The 20,851-nt window shown below is 30.6% G+C and overlaps 1 protein-coding gene across 8 annotated transcripts in view; it reads left to right on the top strand.

The window, feature by feature from the left end:
- LOC123259706 (homeobox protein OTX2-like) overlaps window positions 1-20,061 on the top strand; it is a 62,755-nt gene extending 42,694 nt beyond the window's left edge. For 3 of the 8 annotated variants that reach the window (XM_044720361.1, XM_044720355.1, XM_044720354.1), the window contains 3 exons: window positions 2,526-2,958; window positions 12,594-12,748; window positions 17,634-20,061. In XM_044720361.1, coding sequence (XP_044576296.1) covers window positions 2,739-2,958; window positions 12,594-12,748; window positions 17,634-18,380 — 1,122 coding nt within the window. In that variant the 5' untranslated portion in view covers window positions 2,526-2,738 and the 3' untranslated portion in view covers window positions 18,381-20,061. Of the gene's footprint in view, window position 1; window positions 225-2,248; window positions 2,355-2,525; window positions 2,959-12,593; window positions 12,749-17,633 lie in introns of those variants that run through there. The other 5 variants (XM_044720357.1, XM_044720356.1, XM_044720358.1 and 2 more) reach the window with 4 other exon arrangements.
- The last annotated feature ends 790 nt before the right edge of the window (window positions 20,062-20,851 follow it).

A 20,851-nucleotide genomic window follows, 5' to 3' on the forward strand; every position in this document is an offset into this window, starting at 1 on the left:
TGTGTGAAAATAGTGATTAATTTAATTTAACTTCGTACCGTACAACACAACTTTGCGATAATTGCGCGTATATTTCGAGTAATATACGATTTTACTATCCGAGGACATGTTCCGACAATTGTTTTCGGTAAAAATTGTGTTGTGGCCGGACTTATCACGAAACATTGCTTACGACTTGCTGATTCATAGAGAGCCGATTTCAGACTTCGCGATTTATTTTTGAGGTGTGTAATTTACTGAATCTTTTTAAATTCAGACAGTTTTAATTTGGTCATATTTTTACAAAGCTCTTTGTTTCGTGATTTGTTCGCTCACGAAACACATTGCGGTGTACTGATATGATGAGATCATACTTGAGCAAAGATTATGCTCAAAAATTGTGAATGTTAGTCACCCTGGTGGTAGAAAATCAAAACTTAATTTCGATTGACTGACGATTGATTTTATCTTTCTACAGTCGACGCTCTCTGTATTGGACCTCTCTGTATTTGACCACATTCTTCCTCTGTATTTGATGATTTTACACAGCTCTTATGGACAAGGACGAGTAAAATACAGAGAATGGTCCTGTACGGGTGAGTCAAATACAGAGAGTGTTGACTGTAAAAGATTGAATTAAGGAAAAATTACATGAATCAAGAATAACTTTTTGGTTCAAGGATCGTTTGTCTTGACTGAAAAAAAATTTTTTCTTCAAAAATGCTTATTCAAAATATATCTTACAATGTTTCGAAATTCTTTCTTTTGATTTGTTAAGTTTCTTGATTAAAAAATTGGAAAATTTATTGAAATTATTGCATAAAGATTTAAGAAAATAAATCTTTGACGAAAAACATCATTTTAAGAAGTTTCATCATCTTAAATAAAGTAGAAAAATTCGTGGAGCAAAATTTATGTTGTTAAGAATTTTTCTGCTTGATATCAAGATATTTTTTTCTTCAATTGTTAATTTCTTATCATTGTTTGTTTAAAAATTCTAAAATTTAGTTTTGGAGCTATAACTTTGAATACCAAAATGTGTCTTGAACAGGTGGTTTGAATTGGAAGAGGGGGAGGGAGGGAATTCTAGTTTAAGTATTGAATTTTTATGTCAAATATTGTTCAAATTATTCCTAAAATTTAGTAATTTTATCTAAAATATTCTTATCAAAGTGTTACAAATTTTTGCATTAAACATTGTTAAAATTAACATTCACATATTTTTTTCTATAATGGCCAATTAAATTTACCAACTTCATTATAAATGATCAACATTAAAGTTCAATCGATAAAAGTATAAAAAAATTTTTTAATTTTTTTCTCTAAAATTACAATAAATAGTGCGCGTTTAAAATATTTTTAATGAAAGTGTAATTCGATAAGTTTGTGATTTTGATCTAAAACATCACTCATTCATAATCTAATTACGTCGACCCGAAATATTTCCCAACAAAAGTAATTTAAGTTTAACCTAGTTTTACCGTCGCTCCGAGTGAATACAGTTTTTGAAAAAAAAAATAAGGAAAAGTTGTTCTAACGTTATTAGAATTTATTATTTATAATCTATTATTTATTTTCAAACGTGATTTTTCGAAAAAAACTCAAATTATTTGAATTACCATTTTTAATTTTTGTTTTTATTATTTTTTTTTTTTTTTTTATTTAAAGTTCCCTGAACACTCAAAAAATTTCAGCATGTCATTATGAGAAATAAGCTAAAAAAAAAATAGATATCGAAAAAACTTCTTTCTGAATAAATTCGAGGATTTGCAGAAAATATCAAAGTTTAATTCAAAGATAAAAAAATTCAAAAATAGTAATTGAAAGTTTTTCGATTTTTTCCAAAAATAATAAAAAAAACATGAAGGTAGGCTTGAATAATTTTTTCAAAAAGTGCATTTAAAAACAAAAATTTGAAAAAAAAAAAAAAATGTCTCAATAAGTCAAATTTCAACAAAGTTATAGCTATTTCAAAAATAAAAAGCCATTTTTTTTGGTTGAGTAAAAAATTTGAAAAAATTCTGAAAAATGTCTTTTATAGAATAGGAAAGAATAAAAAAATTTCGGCCATATTGAAAGGGGTCGAGTTAAAAACTGGTCGATTTGGCGTGGAATATTACCCTATATATTCATACATGCAGCACTATCCGGTTAGATTTTTCCAAAAAATCATTCTACTTTTTCATTTTGGTTCTTTCTGTTACACCGCCTTGGACCCTCATCTCATTATTATATTATTGTCAAGAATGGAAAAAAAATAATGTTAATTCAGTGATTGTCACCGAGCCGACGTCGACACGAGACCAAGCACGTCACTCTCGCATTTCACGTTCAGTTATTTTCTAACAAAAAGAAATCCCCAATATTGAAATTTGGTATTTGATTTTCCAGGATGAGTTTCCGGTTTATTCATTGTAGAATTTTTTATTCTTGAAATTCAATCAAAGTATCAGTTGATAATTATTCATTTGCTTAAAATATATTACTAATAATTTTTTTTTATATTTATTTGTCTACAATTATAACTAATTGAAATTGTAATTCAGCAGGAGTACATCAAAGTGGAGAACTATCTTGACCTGTATTCGTATTATCAGCAAGATAATATACCGGACATCCAGTCAGCGGCGTGGCCGTTTGACCCCTCAACGACACCATCGGAAGATCAATATTGGCAGCCGCCTCCTGTAGATCCCTGTCCTAAGGAATTAAAAAAAGGCGGGAAGCCTATTACGAACCTGGCTTGCTTAAGCGCTTACATGGCGGGGTATCTTTTGAAACAAGGTGCCCAATGCCCAACTGGAAACACGCAATACCATCCGCACTCCCATCATGGCATGGGAGTTTCAGCTCATCCTCATTCTCACTCGCATGGGCATCCAGGGTCTGGGCACCCTGGACTATCGCCGTTTGCCCTTGCTGGACACGGGCATCCCCATGGACATCCTCTTGAACACGGACTTGCTGGATTTCCTCAGGGTAAGTTTTTATTTTTTAATAATTTCACTCCAATTCATTAAACAGAAATTTTAGTAAGTCCCAAAATTTTTATCATCAATAATTGGCTAAAACTTTTCAGTCAGTAATTTTTTAAATAAATAAATTTTTTTTATTTTTACATAGGGTGTATTTTTAAAAATTTTTTAACGGTGAAAGTATTTTAAAAAATTTTTTATCGAGTTAAAAAATATTTTCAATAAATTGCGCTTATAGTTTTTCAAATTTTCTTTTAATTTTTTCACAATAAAAATTCTCAAAAGAATAAATAAAATATTTTAACCTTTAGATTGCAAATGTTCTTTGAAAATTTAAAATTCTGTGTAATCTTAACATTTATATACAATACATACGCATAATTGTATTCTTCCATCCCTAAAATTCGTAGTTTTCAATAATTCATGACTTAATGTACGTGTCACTAAACAGAAACTACAAAATTTTCCGGGTTCAAAATTCTCTTCAATTTATACAATCCTATGAATGTTAATTCAATTTTTTTTACATTAAAATTCTTTCTGTGTCATAATTATTTTTTCAATTAAAAACAAATTTTAATAATAATTAAAAAAAAAAAAACTTTTCATCCCTTAAAAGATTAAAAATACTTTCACTAAAAAAATTTCTCATTTTACTGTTATATATTGATCAGCGTGTAAAATCAATGTATTGAATGAAGCCATACACAAAATACGGCTTCCTTACCATGTACTAAACAATTTACCTTACACAAATTAAGCCTCTATTTATATTACGTGAGTTTAAAAATTTTCTGAGAAATATATCGAGTTACATTGTTTCGTAACAAATATTTATTACAATTTTATAATTTTGAGTGGCATCCAAGCTGATATCATTGTCTTTCATTAATAGTCAGGTTTATATTTTTCGGCCATTAGTTATTCGTTCTAGGAAAGCGTTCGTCGGAAAAGCATTGAGCATTGGTCGTAGTAGAGCAGCGTCGCTTTATTTTAAAGGGAATTGAAAAGGACGGGAGGGCGGCGACGTTGAAAATGTGAGAAAGAGGAAAAAACCTCTTCTGTGTAATGTATATATGTAGATGTGTATATATGTGTAAGTGTATTTTCGTGTGTAAGAGAAAGAGACAGAGATAGAGAACGAGAGTAAGCCGCTTATCAGGGTGGCGGCAGGCCGTGCGGGACCAACCAACGCGTATCGCGCTGAGTTTCCATGGAAACATGGACGATCCATTCGTCGTTGGGTCTACTCTCTTTCGATGCTGTCCTTGCTATATACATCTATATATATATAATAATGTTGCTTATATACGCAATGCATGTTGCTTACTTGGTTACTCCTCGTTTCAATCGGCTTAAGATGCTCCAAAAATTTTAGGATCTTCTAATCGACAATTCTGTCGTACAAAGTAAAATTTCTCAAAGTTAATTTTTTTTCTATTGTAAAAATAATAATAATTATTGCAGTAATAAAAAAACTTGGAAGAATTTCAAATTAGTAGAAATATGTATTTTTTTTTTTGTCCGGAATAACTTACTGAGGAATGGAAATAATTTGTAGAATGTAAACAAAGTAGGTAAATATAAATGTGGATGTGTATGTTTATATATAATATAGTAAAGATTGATTTGTTTCGTTCGTGTGGGAAAAGTATCACTTGTCGTAATTCTCTTTTCTCTCGTTTCGTTTCGCTTATTTTATTTTCACTATCTATGTTGTCACAGTGTATCTATCACCGAGCCACTTAACTCCCGAGTCATTGCCATGTTGTTCTTTCATGCCTAAAAGTACCGAAGGAATAATGAGAATTCAAAGAAAATAATAACAATAATTCAATTTAAAATTATATTTTTTTGAGAGAAAAATTTAATTTTAAAGAATTTCACTGTTTTAAATCAAGCAAAATTTTGAGTTAAGTAAAATTTAGAGAAATAAAAAAAAATTTTTTTGATTAAGAATTTTTTGAAGGTTAAAAATTGTTTTCTATTCTTGAATTCTTTCTATTTTACTGCAAGATTATTTATTAAATTTTTACACGGAAAAAAGTAAACTGTAATATTCACTCGGATTCCGATTAATTTTTATAGTTTCAAACAGTAAAACGGACATCGAGGTGGCTAAAATATAAATATTACAGAACTTAATGTAGAAAGTATAAAAGCCACAATTTATAATTTAATATAAAAAATAAGTGATTAGTAGCTGTCACTATAGTAAATAATGACTATTTCATCTTAAAAAATTACAGTTTCAAACAGTAAAAATTGCCATTTCAATATATAGTCGATATTATGAGAAGAAGGGGAACTCAGATGAAAGAGAAGGGGATCTCACTCTGGGAGAATTTAACATTTGCAACAGTAAAAATTATACTTTTGAAATATACATTTTACCAGTCCAAGCAAGTCAATAATTACAGTTTGATTTTTAGAGTTGCGTTTAAAATTTACCATTTATATTTGTAAATATTGACGTTGCTTGTATTAGAAATTTACTAACTTTATCCACAGATTCGGTAGAATCTAGCGCCAAGTTCCGTTCAAATCAGTTGTAAACGGAGCGCCAGACTACTGACTGTGTTTACTGTAAGCAGAACGGTATTTTGAGGTTGCAAAATTTTATTTAATTCTACGGTACTTTTTTTTCCTAAATTTTATATTATAATAGTAATTCATACTTTATTTTACTGTTATTAATTAATTATATTCACTTATAACAATTAATCTACTTGAAATTACTAAATTTAATCAGCACAAACTATAGCAACGCAAAAATTTCGATCCTGACTTTTTTTCGATGGGCAAAGTGATCTGCCACAGACTAAATAATTCGAGAGTACATAGTAATCCTTCATTAGATAGGAAACTACAGTTAAAAAAAGATATTTCACAGCTTGCATCTACACCCGCCTGGGTGTGCTGGAATTATTTTTACATAATCTGTAGCTTCAAGGGGATAGTTTGTTATAAAAAATGCAGCCAATGCGATAGTTAAGTTGGTACCAATTGTAAATTTTTATTATAATTACAAAAAATACTAAAATCCGAACAAAAACAGTTTCACTGTAAAAAAATCGCGCCAAGTCCGCGTTCATAAGACTATTAAGAAAAAAAAAATTTGTTTTTTTCTTTACAAAAAGATATAAAATAAAAAAATAAAAAAATCCAAGTAACCGATATAATTGCTTATGATTTTGGAAATAAAAAAAAATTTGGTTGTAAATTTAAAAATTAAAAAAAAAATTTTGGAACGTACTTGGTGTGCGTCATTGTGTATTTCAATTTTTTGAAAGTCCTAGTAAATAGATTTTACGAATTTCATTAAAAGTAAAATATTTTGTAACCGCGCACACTAAATACGTTCCAAAACTTTTTTTTTTAATTTTTAAATTTACAACCAAATTTTTTTTAATTTCCAAAAATCATAAACAATCATATCGGTTACTTGGATTTTTTAATTTTTTTATTTTATATCTTTTTGTAAAGAAAAAAACAAATTTTTTTTTTTCTTAATAGTCTTATGAACGTGGACTTGGCGCGATTTTTTTTTACAGTGAAACTGTTTTTGTTCGGATTTTATACTTTTTACATATCATAAGATCATTTTTTAGGTACGAAATAATAAATACCCAAGTCTGAATTCTTAATTATTATACTTTAACATTTTAGACATTTACATGGCGAATATTACTGTTTGAAATAGTATTTTCTTCCATGTAAAGAGTAAATTGTAACGTTTAAATGGTAAATATTATATAGTGAATAGTAAAATCACGATTTTACTGTTTGAAATGGTAATTTTTAGCAGTTGACCATTACTTATTATAAATCGACTGTTATTTATTACAGTTTACTTTTTTCCGTGTAACAATTTTGATTTATAAAAAAAAATTAATTATCACTGCAATTTTATTCAAAAAATATAGAATAAACAACATATCTCTGGTTAACACGTCACGAATAAATGGGTGGCCTTCATTTTTAGTATAATCTAACGCGAAAGATGAGAGGTAAAGTAACTAAATACAGTGAACATCCGGGACTAATACATAATCGGATGAGTTTCGCATTACAATATGCACCTTTGCAAATAATACTTTTACACGCGCTTTAATTTTTTCTTATTTACCAAAAGTACAAGCCACTAACAACTATTTGGCACTTGGCTCAAAATAAAAGTTCCAGTTAATTAATACACCTTATATCTAAAATACACATTACTGACTCCAAAAATAGACAGAGCAAAAAATGAGTAGCCAAATATAAATTAATTTATTTCAAGTGGTATTTCAAGCCAAGTGTTTACCCAACAATTAGGCTAGACTTATATATCTATATTTGCCGTACATAGATACCATTTTTAGTTGTTTTATCACCCTCTGCTCGGTAAAAGAATCAGGGACCGTGATATATGTATGAGATTTTTCCCTCTTGTGTTACTAAATATTTATTATAGGCTAGTACCCGATATTATATTCTCCTGAAACACGTAACGCCTCTTTAGGGCTCACATTTTCTTGGCACCATTTCTCACTTGGTGGTCAGTGAGTAACAACCCTCGGCAATAGGCACTTGGCACGTGCAAGTCACGCGCCACTCAAAAAACTTTATACCTAATTGAGTGATTGGTGCTCTTTAAAACCGACAGGTTTATTGTGTCTCTCAAATTATCTTTGAAGTAATCCATCCACATAAATATAAACATAAATTATTTATTATTTATTAGTCATGGCAGGCTTAAGACTCAAGCCATGGCTCTGAGAATTTTTCTTCTGATGCAAATGTTTATTTTACAACGTAAATATTATTGTTGAGAATTTTACTTTCAAATTAAGTGTATTCATTATTTGATCATTAAATTTTTTCAATACCTATGGCCAATATTTCATTGATAAAAAAATTAATTTAATTTATAAGAAAATTATTTTGAAGAATTATTTGCCTTAAAAAATTCTTTAATTAAAGAAAAATTTGTTTCAAAATTTTTACTTTTGAATTTAATTAATTTTTTTTATCAAAAAAATTTATTAATTTTTTTTGTAAAAATATTTTGTATTTTTTTTTAAACATCGGAATTTTTGAGACACTATAAAGAAAATTAATAATAAAAAGTAAAAATCGATCGGTTAGGACAAAAGTGTTAAAAGCAGAAGCTATGAATGTTTTTATAACTGATGGCCCTTTAAAAAGCTCGCGGCGGTCTTTATGTATATTTTGGTTGATGGTTTATGGTTTATGGAGTGTCCTCGTCAAGGGAAGTAAAAACGTGTGCAAGGACCACATCGCCACGTGTCTTCAAGCTACAAGGCTACGAATAATCCATTTGGCTTCAGAAAGATTCAGCTTTTAATTAATTTTCGATTTTTCCTTCGCTCTTTTTTCAATTTCAATTCTGTTTTCCAATATTAAGTATCAAATTTCAAGGAAAAAAAGTTTTGAGAATTCTATTAAAAATTTTTGATTATAAAATTAGAGTACGACTTTAGCAGAGTAAAAAATTCAGCGACGGGTGTGATCGAATAACACCAAGTTAAAGTCAAGAGAAGAGATTGTTAAATTCCCCGGGATAAAAAGGAATCCAATAAACTAAAAACGAATTCGATGATATTATAGGGTCGCGTCTGATCTTGTTGCGGGCCAATGAGCCGGTGGCAACCCCTTATTGCTGATGTGATGTACTACACTAGTGAACCAGCCCCCGGCCCCAGCACGCGTCGGTGATAATAAATCGAATCATACTCAAACTACCCATCAACATCAGCATCAGCTACCCAGCGGGTGTTTGCTATGCCATTAGGGTAACCCAAGTGAGAAGTCGCGTTCCTTCACGCCCACAATCACTTTACTTTTGTTCTCAACCTTTATATCCTACTCAGAATTCTTTTTCTCATTATTTTGATCCTTGAAAACTTTGAAACTGTCGAGAATTACAATAAATTTATAAAAACAGTCTTGTTAAACTTTAACATTTATTCTATCGATTAAATATTGAAGATACAAAATATCAAAAGAAACATTTTTTATAACACAGAAAAAAAGGTTTATTTGAGCCAAGAAAATATTTTTCTTCCTAATTATTTTCTTGAGCGAAAAAAAATTTTTTTTTTGACACAAGAAATTTCACTTATTCCAACAAAATTAATTCTCTTGCTTTAAGAAATACGTATATTGATCCAAGAAAATTTATTTAAGTAAAAAAAATCTTGTTGTTTTGAGAAAATTCAGCTTTTTGCTCCAAAAAATTTAGTTCTGGATAGAAGTAAATTTTCTTATCTTGAGAAAATTTCTTTCTTGCTCTAAAAAATTAAATATCTCGATAGTAAATTTTCATTGATATTGTTATTGATTAACATGTCAAATGGGAAGATCAAATAATATAAAATCATTTTTTTTTTCATTCAATATGTATAATTGCACGCTAAAATAATATAAAATGGGTATCAAATATTCAAGAGAAAAATTTTCTCAAGGTGAGAAAATTTTTTTCTTACACGGAAAGAACAATAACCAACTGCACATACTCGTATAGTATACTCCGTGATATCTATAGTGAAAAAAAATTTTAGACTAAAGTCAATATTCTTCAAAGTATACTAAATTATTTTTGGACTGTACTTAGTGAAGTCTTCGATTTAATCGATTAATTTTTCTGGTTATATCGCGTAAAATTTCACGGGATATAATCTGAAAAATTATTTCGTGTAAATTAAATTATACTCGGTTGAAATTTGGATTATGCCCACGGTGACTCCGCCATTTTTTTTTTTCTAGCACCTGTGCGTAAGTGCTGTTTATAATTTATGAGTTGTAGTCAATCAGCATATTGGACATAAATTAAAATATAATCAGTGAATTATATGAGTGTGTGACTATTTATATATTTTGATATGTAAAAATATTTTTTTCTTAGCCTAACATTTTTAAGTTCGAAGAGTCTAAGAAAAGAAAAAAAAAATTTTTAACCCCAAATTATCGGAAAAATTGTGCTTTAATGCTTTAATCCAAATTTCAACCGAGTAGAATTTAATTTACACGAAATAATTTTTCAGATTATATCCCGTGAAATTTTACGCGATATAACCAGAAAAATTAATCGATTAAATCGAAGACCACTGAGTACAGTCCAAAAATAATTTAGTATACTTTGAAGGATATTGACTATAGTCTGAAATTTTTTTTCACTATAGATATCACGGAGTATACTTACCAGTATACTGACTATACGAGTATGTGCAGTTGGTTATTGTTCTTTCCGTGTAGCTGAAGTAGATGGCGCTGCTTCCCTAAAGTATCTAAAAATCTTGATCAAATATAAAAATTTATTGTATCAAGTATTTATGATAATTTGATTAAGAAAAACATGACTTTCACTAAGAATAAAATTTCAAGAAAAATTTTTACTTCGGCCAACACAACTTCGGTCTTCCTTCAGGCACCCGAAAATTTTCTTGAGCCAAGAATTTAGTCATAATTTGAACTTTTCAACAAAGAAGCTTAAAATTTCCAAAAACAGTTTTGCTTAACTTTAACCTTCTTTTTATCAGTTAAAAATTAAAGATACAAAAAAATCAAAGCAACCTTTTTTATCAGAAATTAAATTTCCGCCAAAAAAGTTCCTCTCACCAATTTTATTATATTTCTCCCGTTTAGCCATAATTGAAATAATTAATCGAGTAGCTCAAAATTTCCAAAAACCACTCCATATCAATATAATTTCAAAAATTCGTTCATAAAAGAACACTATACTTTGCCCAACATACTCCCTAAATTCTAACAAAATGGCTGATAGTCTTGAGAATACACAGGCTATTATCTCAATGATATCAGAACCCCGGTATAGCACACCGATTCTTGGTACGCCTTCATACTTAACAAATAACAAGAGATTGAAGATGCTTGTTTCTCAATAAAGTCTACTGTACCGCCCACGGCAATCAGTAGACTTCAGATAATAACAAATAAAGCCTCTCTACTCGTTCTTCTTTCTTTTTGTCACATCTTTTATATCTTGCATTCTATCCCCAACATACCGATTAGATCTACGGCAGCGGATCATAGATCCACGATGACTGGAATAAAAATTACACAACAGGAGTCTCGATGAGTATTACCAGTTCATTACTAAATCTACAATTTACATCTCCATCCGTAGATAAATAAGCCTATGCATCATCTATCTCTATTTTTTATTATATCATCGAAAGTCTATATCGACCTCCGCTTTCTTCTTCCCACGCATGCCAACAAAACCAAAACAAAGCCATTCATCCCTCCAAGTGATATTGTTTTATTGTTATTGATAATTTCAGCCGATTAACAAACAAAAAATCGATCGGATATCTACTTCATCATTTTTTTTAAATCCGCCGGCACTCCTGTCTTTTTTGTTATATTTTTTTATCATTCTTCTCTATTTTGTTCCGAAGCATAGTATAGTATAGTGAAGTGCAATAAAAAAAATTACAGTATCTAAATAAGTAAATAAAGAGAAGAACGTTGTTTGTAGCTCTACAATATAAGAAAAATAATAAAATAAAGATAGAAAAAAAAAAGAAAGATTCAGGATCGGGACAAAGAGCCAGAAGTAGAGATAAAAATAGAGAGCAACACAAACTATACCTATACCGGTACGGAGGGCGGACGGTATTATCATATATATAGTACAGTGTAGTACGGTAAGGTTAAAGAGGAACGACAGAAAGCAAGTAGAGAGGGAAATACCAACATGGCCGCAGAAACCGGGAGCATCGATCGACCCGTAAACATTGCTATTGCCTGCTTCTGTAGCTGTGTAGTAGCGCTACAAGTACGCCAAAACCCCGTCACGTTTATCGCAGCTACGCTTCTTTCCCGTTTGCTGCTACACTACTCTAGCAATCGTATAATATTATAAATATAAATATAAATATAATAATAATAATGATAATGGATACTTGTATTTATCCTCCCGTATACTTGAGAGGCAATCTTTGGCTACGGTCTTCTGGTACCGGTTCCATTCGATTCGCCTGCTTCGAAGTCGTTTTATTTTTCGTTTTTTTGATTTACGTCAGAGATTTTATTTTGTACAAAATTGATATTAAATATTTTTTATAATGATTTAAATTAATTTTATTAGAAATAATGATTTTTTAAGGATAAAAATAGATTAATTTTGTTGGAGGAAAAATTTCGAATCAAGTAAAAAAAAAAATTCTCCAAAATTATTTTTCTGGTTTGCAAATTTTTTTAAAAAGTCAAGTTAATTTTTTTCAGCAAAAAATTAATAAAACAGTTAATAGAAAAAATTGTAATAAATATAATGAATTTCTGATCTAATAAAAAACTGATATTTGCTTTCAAAAAATTAAAGATTTTATTCAATAATAATAATAATTGTTATCACCCTGATGTATTTAATATAACAATTTAATAATTTATATAGACCATGAATTTTCTTGAGCGACGGCACCCGCAATATCAATCGCCGTCCCCTTTTCGTAAGCGGATTAGGCGGTCCCGAAACGAGCTATCGGCCCGACAATAACAAGGGACTCACGTTAAAATAACGCTATCGTGGCTCTCCACTCACTGACTAGTGTATTTTAAATATTAAATAATTTATAGCAAATAAATAAATTTCATTTAATTATTTTTCAGGCGTTACTCAGCGAAAACAAAGGCGAGAGCGCACGACGTTCAGCAGAGCGCAACTAGACGTTCTCGAGGGATTATTCACGAAAACAAGATATCCCGACATATTTATGCGCGAAGAAGTTGCCATGAAAATAAGCCTGCCCGAATCACGAGTCCAGGTTTGTGAATAATAACTTTTTACTTATTTTTAAGCTCCATAGTTATTTTTAAGGCACGGTAAATAATGGACAGTAGTAATACGCGGGTGCAGTCAGACAAGTAGTACGAGGCTATGTTTGACCTACTAAATACAATTACTTTATTTTTTCTTTCTCTTATTCTTCTTCTTCTTATTATTATTATTTAATTTTTATTTTTATGATGACTATCATTATTTGTTATTCATTTTTACTTGATAATAATAATATATAAGTAGAATGATAATAAGAAAAAGAAAATAAGTAAAAATAATAATAATAATAATAATGAAAATATACATAATATCGAGGACATATTGCATTGTGTAGCGACTGTTGTATCAGAGTAACAGAAGAGCTTCGTGCTCGCGCAAGCACAACTAAGATTTTAGGTATTTACACAAGTCAAAATCACCCTAGTCCTCATTTCTTTCCCTTGTCTTTCCATTGTTGATAGATGCTGGCGAGCAGATTCGTTGACGCTTTTATTGCGGTCCCTGTAACATCTCCATTCGCCACGGGCGGTATAGTAATGCGCAAGTACATATACTTTATACTTTGGTGTTTTACTTACTCCCCTGCATACCACTTACGCCCCGCCGTCACTTGGATAAACAAATTTTCGAGTGCAATAAACCCAAAGTCACTTAATGTATTAAATTCATCGTATTTTTTAATTTTGTCATTTGTCAAACATTTTTTATTAAGTATAACAAATTTATAAAAATTTTTAAGAAGTTAGCTATTGAAAATATATTTTAATTCATTTCTTACATTATACACAGTAAAAAATTTTGCGTCAACGTGTCAAAAAATTTTGTGTTAAAAATTTTTATGTTAAATATTTAACACTTTATTGTGTTGATTTAATAGAATAAATGTTAAATACTTAAGACAAAAATTTTTAACACTAAGTTTTTTGGCGCAATGACGCAAAATTTTTTACTGTGTACTTTAATGCATATTTTGGATAAAATTTTTTTATAGAGGACGGTAAAAATTTTTTTTCAAACTTTACAAAAATTTTTTTACGATAAAAAAAAAATTTAGAAGCCCTAAAAAATTCCATTATCTGAAAATTTATAAAAAAACGGAGATTAAAATCCAGTCACGGGTTTCCAATAATTATTTCCTCAACTGATTTTTGGTCGTACCCTCGCGGGAGATTAAAGCCCCGAGAACTCAGGAGGTTCGGCCATCGGGCGACGGGACAAAGAAGCCGAGACCCCCCTTTCAGAGCTAAGCCGACGTGAATGGGTACAAGGAGTAAAGGGGTGTCTGTGTACGCGATAACGGCCCCACTTTTATAAAATAGGGTCCTTGTGTACGAATGTCAGGCTTTTACTGTGTCAATGTGCGACCAATAACATCCCCAGTCTTGGTTCCGGGTGAGACAAGGCGAGCTGCGAAACGCGAGCACAGCCCGTCGATTTGTTCCCGGATTATAACCCTCCCTCCGAACATCCTCCCTACAAAATTCACCTCAACTTTTGTATTTATCGATACTTCGTACTACATATTTTATCTCATTTAATATTTGGCCTGAACTTTACCCAAATTGCATCAAAAAGACCCAGTGCAGCTGCTCCGAGTTCCGATAATTTTCTAAATTTGATAAACCAAAAAAGTGTTTGTCCGTCGGATTAATAATTATTGTAATTTTGATATTTCAATTCCCGACGATAAAACAAACATATTTGTCATAATATGTCAACGCAGCTGCGAACTGAGACCCCCATAATAAGGAGCTGCCGAGTGTAGACATTAAACCAGATGGTGGTGCAATTTGCACCTCGATGTGGACCCAAGGGCCGAGTATACACGTACTTTTGTGTATGGGGTCGCCTCTGCTGCTCAAACTTCGGGGATGGCTTTTAGTTTGCTTGCCGCTTGGGGTGTCCTTGTGTAAACACACCCCGGTAATGGGCTGTCTCCTGGGGCACCCTTCGATCGCTTTGTGGTTTACATTTATATTTTTGTAGATTTAAAAATATTTTTTGAAAATTTAACATAGCTAATTTTGAGATGCGCGAAAAAGAACAATTTTGAAATTATAAGCTTCGAAGAAAAAAAAAATTATAATTTCAAATAACATTTTTTCAATTTTTTTTTCCGGGTGGATAATTAATTTAATTTTGTAAAATCATTTTGTAGATTTTCAAAATTTGAATCAAGTACACAGAAAAAAAAATGTTCTTGAATTAAGCATAAATTTTTGAAGAGCTCAATATTCTTGGTTTGAGTAGAAAAATTCTTGATTTAAGAAAATTTTTTTTGATTTAAGGAAATGTTACTTAATTCAAGGCAATTACCGTCTTCAAAATTATATTTTTGGTCCAAGAATTTTTCTCTTGAATCAAGTTAATTTTTTTTTCTGTGTAGAAAAATTTTAATCAACATTTTTAATAAAAGAAAAAAAATCTTCAATTACTCTAGTCGCTTTAAAAAAAATTAAAATTAAATTTTTCTATATTTGAGCAGCAAAATTCGGCCTTGCCACCTAAGTCGTGCGAAGTAGAACCCCACAAAAAAAATAGATAATTTCATAAAATTTTTTCGAAAAGTAAAGTATCTTTTGATAATGAATAGGTTTTTAAAGGCAGAATCAGAGGGCAGGCATAGAATCATAGCACCCCAGCCCTAGCCGCATTGTTTAGGGATTAAACTGACAATCAACTGGGCGGAGAGGTGGGCGCACGAGTAGACTACAAGTTTCAGGATATACGTACGCGTACGAGGGGATGAAATTTAAGTTTTTTGTCCCCTTGGCTCTAAGCTGGAGCGGTGTAGTGGCAAAGTGTGCTTGTGTGAATGTGCTTGCACGGATTCAATAGTACCGAGGGGTTGATGTACGCTACCGGGGCCCGAGAGTATGTTTTATTTGTTGTTACTGTAACGCCACCGCATCCCAACTCCCATCCGTGTGTCTACTTTATTTTTATTATTATCGAGCGCGTATGTATCTTAGGACCCTTATTTCTATTATATTTCCTTCCCCGAGATGTTATTGTCGGGATTCAATGAAATGTTACGCCCATCCGCCCGCGATTACTTTCCTATTGCAACGATTAACTTTGAGTAATACACTAGACTGATTTCTATTTTTGGGGAGTGGATCTTCTTTGACGAAATCGAAACTTGCTTTCATCAAATTTATAATATCTAAATAATGTACTTTAAGAGGGAGTTATAGGTGAAGGCACAGATTTAGAATAGTTTACAGTCCAATAAAAAAAAAAAAAAACAAATAGTTTTTGCCTATTTTTTTTTATTTATATTTTAGGAATATACAAAAAATTTTAAACCAAAATTTTTTTTTTTTAAATTATTATTTATTGCTTAAAGAGGTTCGAGCGAATCTAATGTAAAAAATAATTTCCAACTTTGAGTTTTGAAATTAAGTATACGTATAAATAAATGCGTCATTTATCTAATCTCAAAATTTAAAAAAGATTCACCATTTAGTTACTTAGATATTAAATTTTAAAAATCACATATTTTATCTCCTTATACACGGGCTCTTATGGCGGACAAACTTTTGTCGAGACTTTAATTATTTTTTTCAATATTAACCTCTCAACTTTAATGGATAAAAAACTATACACAAGAAACTTAGATTATTGCAAAATATAAAAACAATTTAATAATAATACATTACCGATATAATTTTTGAAATATTTAAAGTCAAATTTTATGTTTGTAACTCGTTTATCGTCAGCCATTTATTCGAATAAAGATTTGACAACATCGCGTTAACAGCTGAGAAAAAAGAGAAGGATAGAAATATAGTTACAGAGAGAGAAATGTTTAACTCACACACTTATCCACGTCTCAGTTATGGGTATAATCAAGCGCGCTATTGCCAAATCTGTTTATTTATTCCGGCAAGTAATAAATACAAAAGTCATTTTATTAATTTACTTTATTAAATAAGTAAAAATCATCAATTATTAAATTGTTTAAATTATTTTAAATTAAAATAAAGAATTTTGACGAATATTGGGAAAACTAAAATTAAAAAAAAATTTTAACACTATTTTGACTCATTAGTTACGCTCGAACTTCTTTAAAGTTAGTTCAGATTTTTGAATAATTTGAAAAAGAGATTCTTAATTATAATCACAATTGCAAGTAAAATTTTCCACATTCCTTCTAGTCCAATATATAAGATTCTCAAAAGCTCAATTGTTTCAAAATTTTATTTCGCCCAAAACTAAATAAAGAATAATCGATACGAATTTGAGTATTCTCACCATCAATTAAAAAAAGGCCATTTAGCACCAGCCAAGATGGAAGCTAGATTTCATGTAATCCATGATTTTCAGCTCACTTTTGAGCTCATCCAAGCTAATTGTCTAGAGAATAAGTCTACCAAGTTTCATCAAGATTTATTAAGAATTGTGGGAGTTATCATGTCTATAAGAAGCGTTGTGTTGTGTACTTGTCTGAAACTGATTCAAATGATATCCAGCTTCTTAAATTTTTGGTGTAATTGATGAAAAGTAAATTTATTATAGATTTTAAACGGCTGCTTTTTCTAAACTATTTGATGGATTCAGCTCATTTTTGAACTCATCCAAGCTAATTGTCTATAGAAGAAGTCTACCAAGTTTCATGAAGATTCATTAAGAATTGTGGGAGTTATCGTGTCCACAAGCTGTGCGTTATATTACATAAATATGTATGCATATATACATACATATATAAACTTCCAAACCAATGTCATTTTTAAGCCTTACTCGACTAAATAATTAATATAGTAACGAAATTCTGTGTAAATTTTGACACAAGGGTCAATGCAATAGATAGATTTTATGAAATCTACCTAAAAAAATTCCTGTAACCAATAAATTAATTAATGTTCCAGGTCTGGTTCAAAAACCGTCGGGCAAAGTGTCGCCAGCAACTCCAACAGCAGCAACAACAAGCTCAAGGCCAACAAGCCCAAACAACGCCACCCAAGACTTCATCTAGGTCTTCCCAGCCAACGACTGCCTGCAGTAAGCCCCAGCCCCAAGCTCAGCCGACTTCCAACCAGACGAACGTGACAACAACTGGTCCAGTGAACCGTCGTGCTTCCCCAGTGTCACCACCACGAGGCAAGGAAGCTCCAGTGTCAAACTCCTCACCTTTGATGCCCACCAACACGCCAGTTTACCCTCGCCTGGGCACCACTCCAACTGGAGGCAGTGGAGCCAGCAGCGCTTTGACCACTCCATCACCTCCATTGACTCCAGGGTCCAGCCAGCTTCCTCCGTCGTCGTATCCTCCGCCGATAAACCAGATCCACCATGGCGACTACGGATTCTGGAGCTCGGCATCTTCAGGAAACGCTGGTCAGTGCTACGCGGGACAGCCCGCCTATAATGGCTATCAGAATCATTATTCTGATAACTACTACCAGACCCAGCTCTCTCACATGCACCACAGCCCCCAGAGCAACTACCACCACCATCACCACCATTCCCAGTATCACCATAACATGTCGTTAAGCTCCTCCATGTCCCACCTGGGCCATCATCATCTGAATTCCCCGAACGATATCGCGTCCTCTCCCGGTGATTCTTCTGACACTTACATCCTCCCGGAGCAGAAGTACCAGGCGATGGTCTAGCGTCCGGTAGTCAAGACTTCTGATCTCTTCAACCTTCGCTTTCAATCAAATTCGTCCCAATCATCGTCATCCGCACTCAACATCAGTGATACTGATAATGACAACGGCGAAAATGATCATGATCATGATATTGACTCTTAGATTAAGGAGTTGTACGTGGATTAAAGATCTTGCTTAATTATGAAGTTTTGCAGGTGATCATAAAAGTTTGGTTAAACATTTTTGATCTCGTTTTCGCGTTTTCAATCTCTTTAGGTTACATTGCCTGAGATCTTTGCTCTTTTCGTCTGGCAATGTATCCGCGGAAAAAATTTAACATCGAGATTATGTTTGGCAAAAATTTCTTTGAAACTTAAAACGCCGAGCCGGGTTTTAATGTTGAGTTTAATTTGGTGAGTCTGCTTTTTCTTTTTTTTTTTTTTGCAAGTAATTATTGCATTTTTAACATCCAATAGCTGCATATGAAGGCCAACTGAGAAATTTTAGGCTAAAATTTGATCTACTGAGCGGATCTATCAATTCTTTACTGATTGATAGAAGAAATTTTGAACCAACAAATTAATTTTGAAGAGTTTCTTTGTCTTAAAGTGTGTGGAAAATTTTTAAGCCGCGAGAACTTAGTTCAAAAATTTTTCTACATGATTTAAGACAAAAAAATTTTTAAAAATAATTTTTTGGTGAGAATTAAACTGATTTTTTTGCTAGTAAAGGTTTTTTTGAAAAATGATTACATATAAGAAGTCCTTATAAAGTGATATTGCCGAGTAAAAATAACTTATATTACAAGGCGTTTTTGTTTCTAGTCATGAAACCCTCCAAATAATTTTTGTTAAATTAATTTCATGTTAAATTTTTTTCGTTAATTCTGAAAATTCTATTGGTGTTTTCACTTTTGATCTTTCGAATTTATTATCAAAGATTAAAAGTTAGATTGAAACTTTATGAACTAAATTTGTTGATAGCTATAAATTATTTTGAATTAAGGTAAAGTAGCTGCTCAGGAACCAGTAACTGCTCACTTCATGTATTTATATATCTATATTCACAAATGCAGTTATAAAAATACATTAAATGAGCAGGTACTGGTTCCTGAACAGCTACTGGGTACTTTACCTTAAAAGTAATTATTATTTTTGAATTAGAGGTTTAAAAATTAATTTTTTTTCTTTTGCTTAAGCTTGTACAGTTGTTTATAATTGAATGAGGTAATGCTTAAATTATATTAATAATTGTACATTGATAAAAAATTAATAAAATAACTAAGCCGCGTTTTTTCTTTAAATACGGGGGAATTTGTTAATAATTAATTATTTGTAGATAGAAGATTGAAGATCCATATCAAAGAAAATTTGTAAATATATAAATATCTTATATTATATTATATTATGTATAAATATCGATATAAGTTAATTTTGAGTACTGCTGATTAATTTAATATAATGTAATGTAATTATAATGATAATGATTATCCTGTTTAAATTGTTTACCGCAGAGTAATCATCAAGGGGCGCATCAAGTAATTAAATATATACATATATATTTATTGAACTTGATTATTTTATTGATAATGCAAATACGGAAGCTCTTGATTATTACGGTAGCATATAATCGCATGAAGCTGTGGAATAGACTGTAAACAATTAAGCTAAGATTATTGATTAATATAAATATTAACTAGTTAGTAGATTGTCAATATTATTATTATTATTATTATTATTATTATTATTATTAATTTAATACAGGCAGGATTCTGCATAACAGGAGAGAAGATATGAATTAATTTATGACATAGGTGTAATATGGAGAAATAAGCATTATATTATATTATATTATATATTAAGGTAATATAATCGTCATGTATATTTTATAGAATATATTGTATGATAATTATTACGGTAAAACAACTAACACTACGAATGGATGGTTAATTGGCTAGCCGATAAGGATAATTGTCATTATGACTAATTTTGTTCGACTATTATTTAATTTAGTTTATAAAACTATTATTATAACCTTTGTAATAATAATAATTAATGGTTAATGATAATTAATGGTAAGAGATTTAATGCTATCAATTATTAGAATTAATACCATGTAAATAGTAGTTATTGATATATACATTTATGAACTATATTATATATTATATATATAAATATGTTATATATTAAGGTTATAGATATACATTAAAAAATTCTTACTTATAAATAAAAAATATTCGAACTGGAAATTGTGGTTGGTTTTTTATTTACGAAAATAATTTTTTTATTTTTATTTTGAACCTGAATTATTGGGGAATTCTTTTTGATTTAAAATTATTGAGTTTGGTAATTTTAATTCTTGTTTTAAATCAAAAAATTATTCATGAAAAATTATAATTTTTATGAAGAGAAGTTAAAGAAAATATATACATTTTCATTATATAACAAATTTTTTTGTCAAAAATGTTTTTTTACTGAATAACACTGATAGGA

The sequence above is a fragment of the Cotesia glomerata genome, linkage group LG2, assembly GCF_020080835.1.
Source record: "Cotesia glomerata isolate CgM1 linkage group LG2, MPM_Cglom_v2.3, whole genome shotgun sequence".
Classification (NCBI taxonomy): Eukaryota; Metazoa; Arthropoda; class Insecta; order Hymenoptera; family Braconidae; genus Cotesia; species Cotesia glomerata.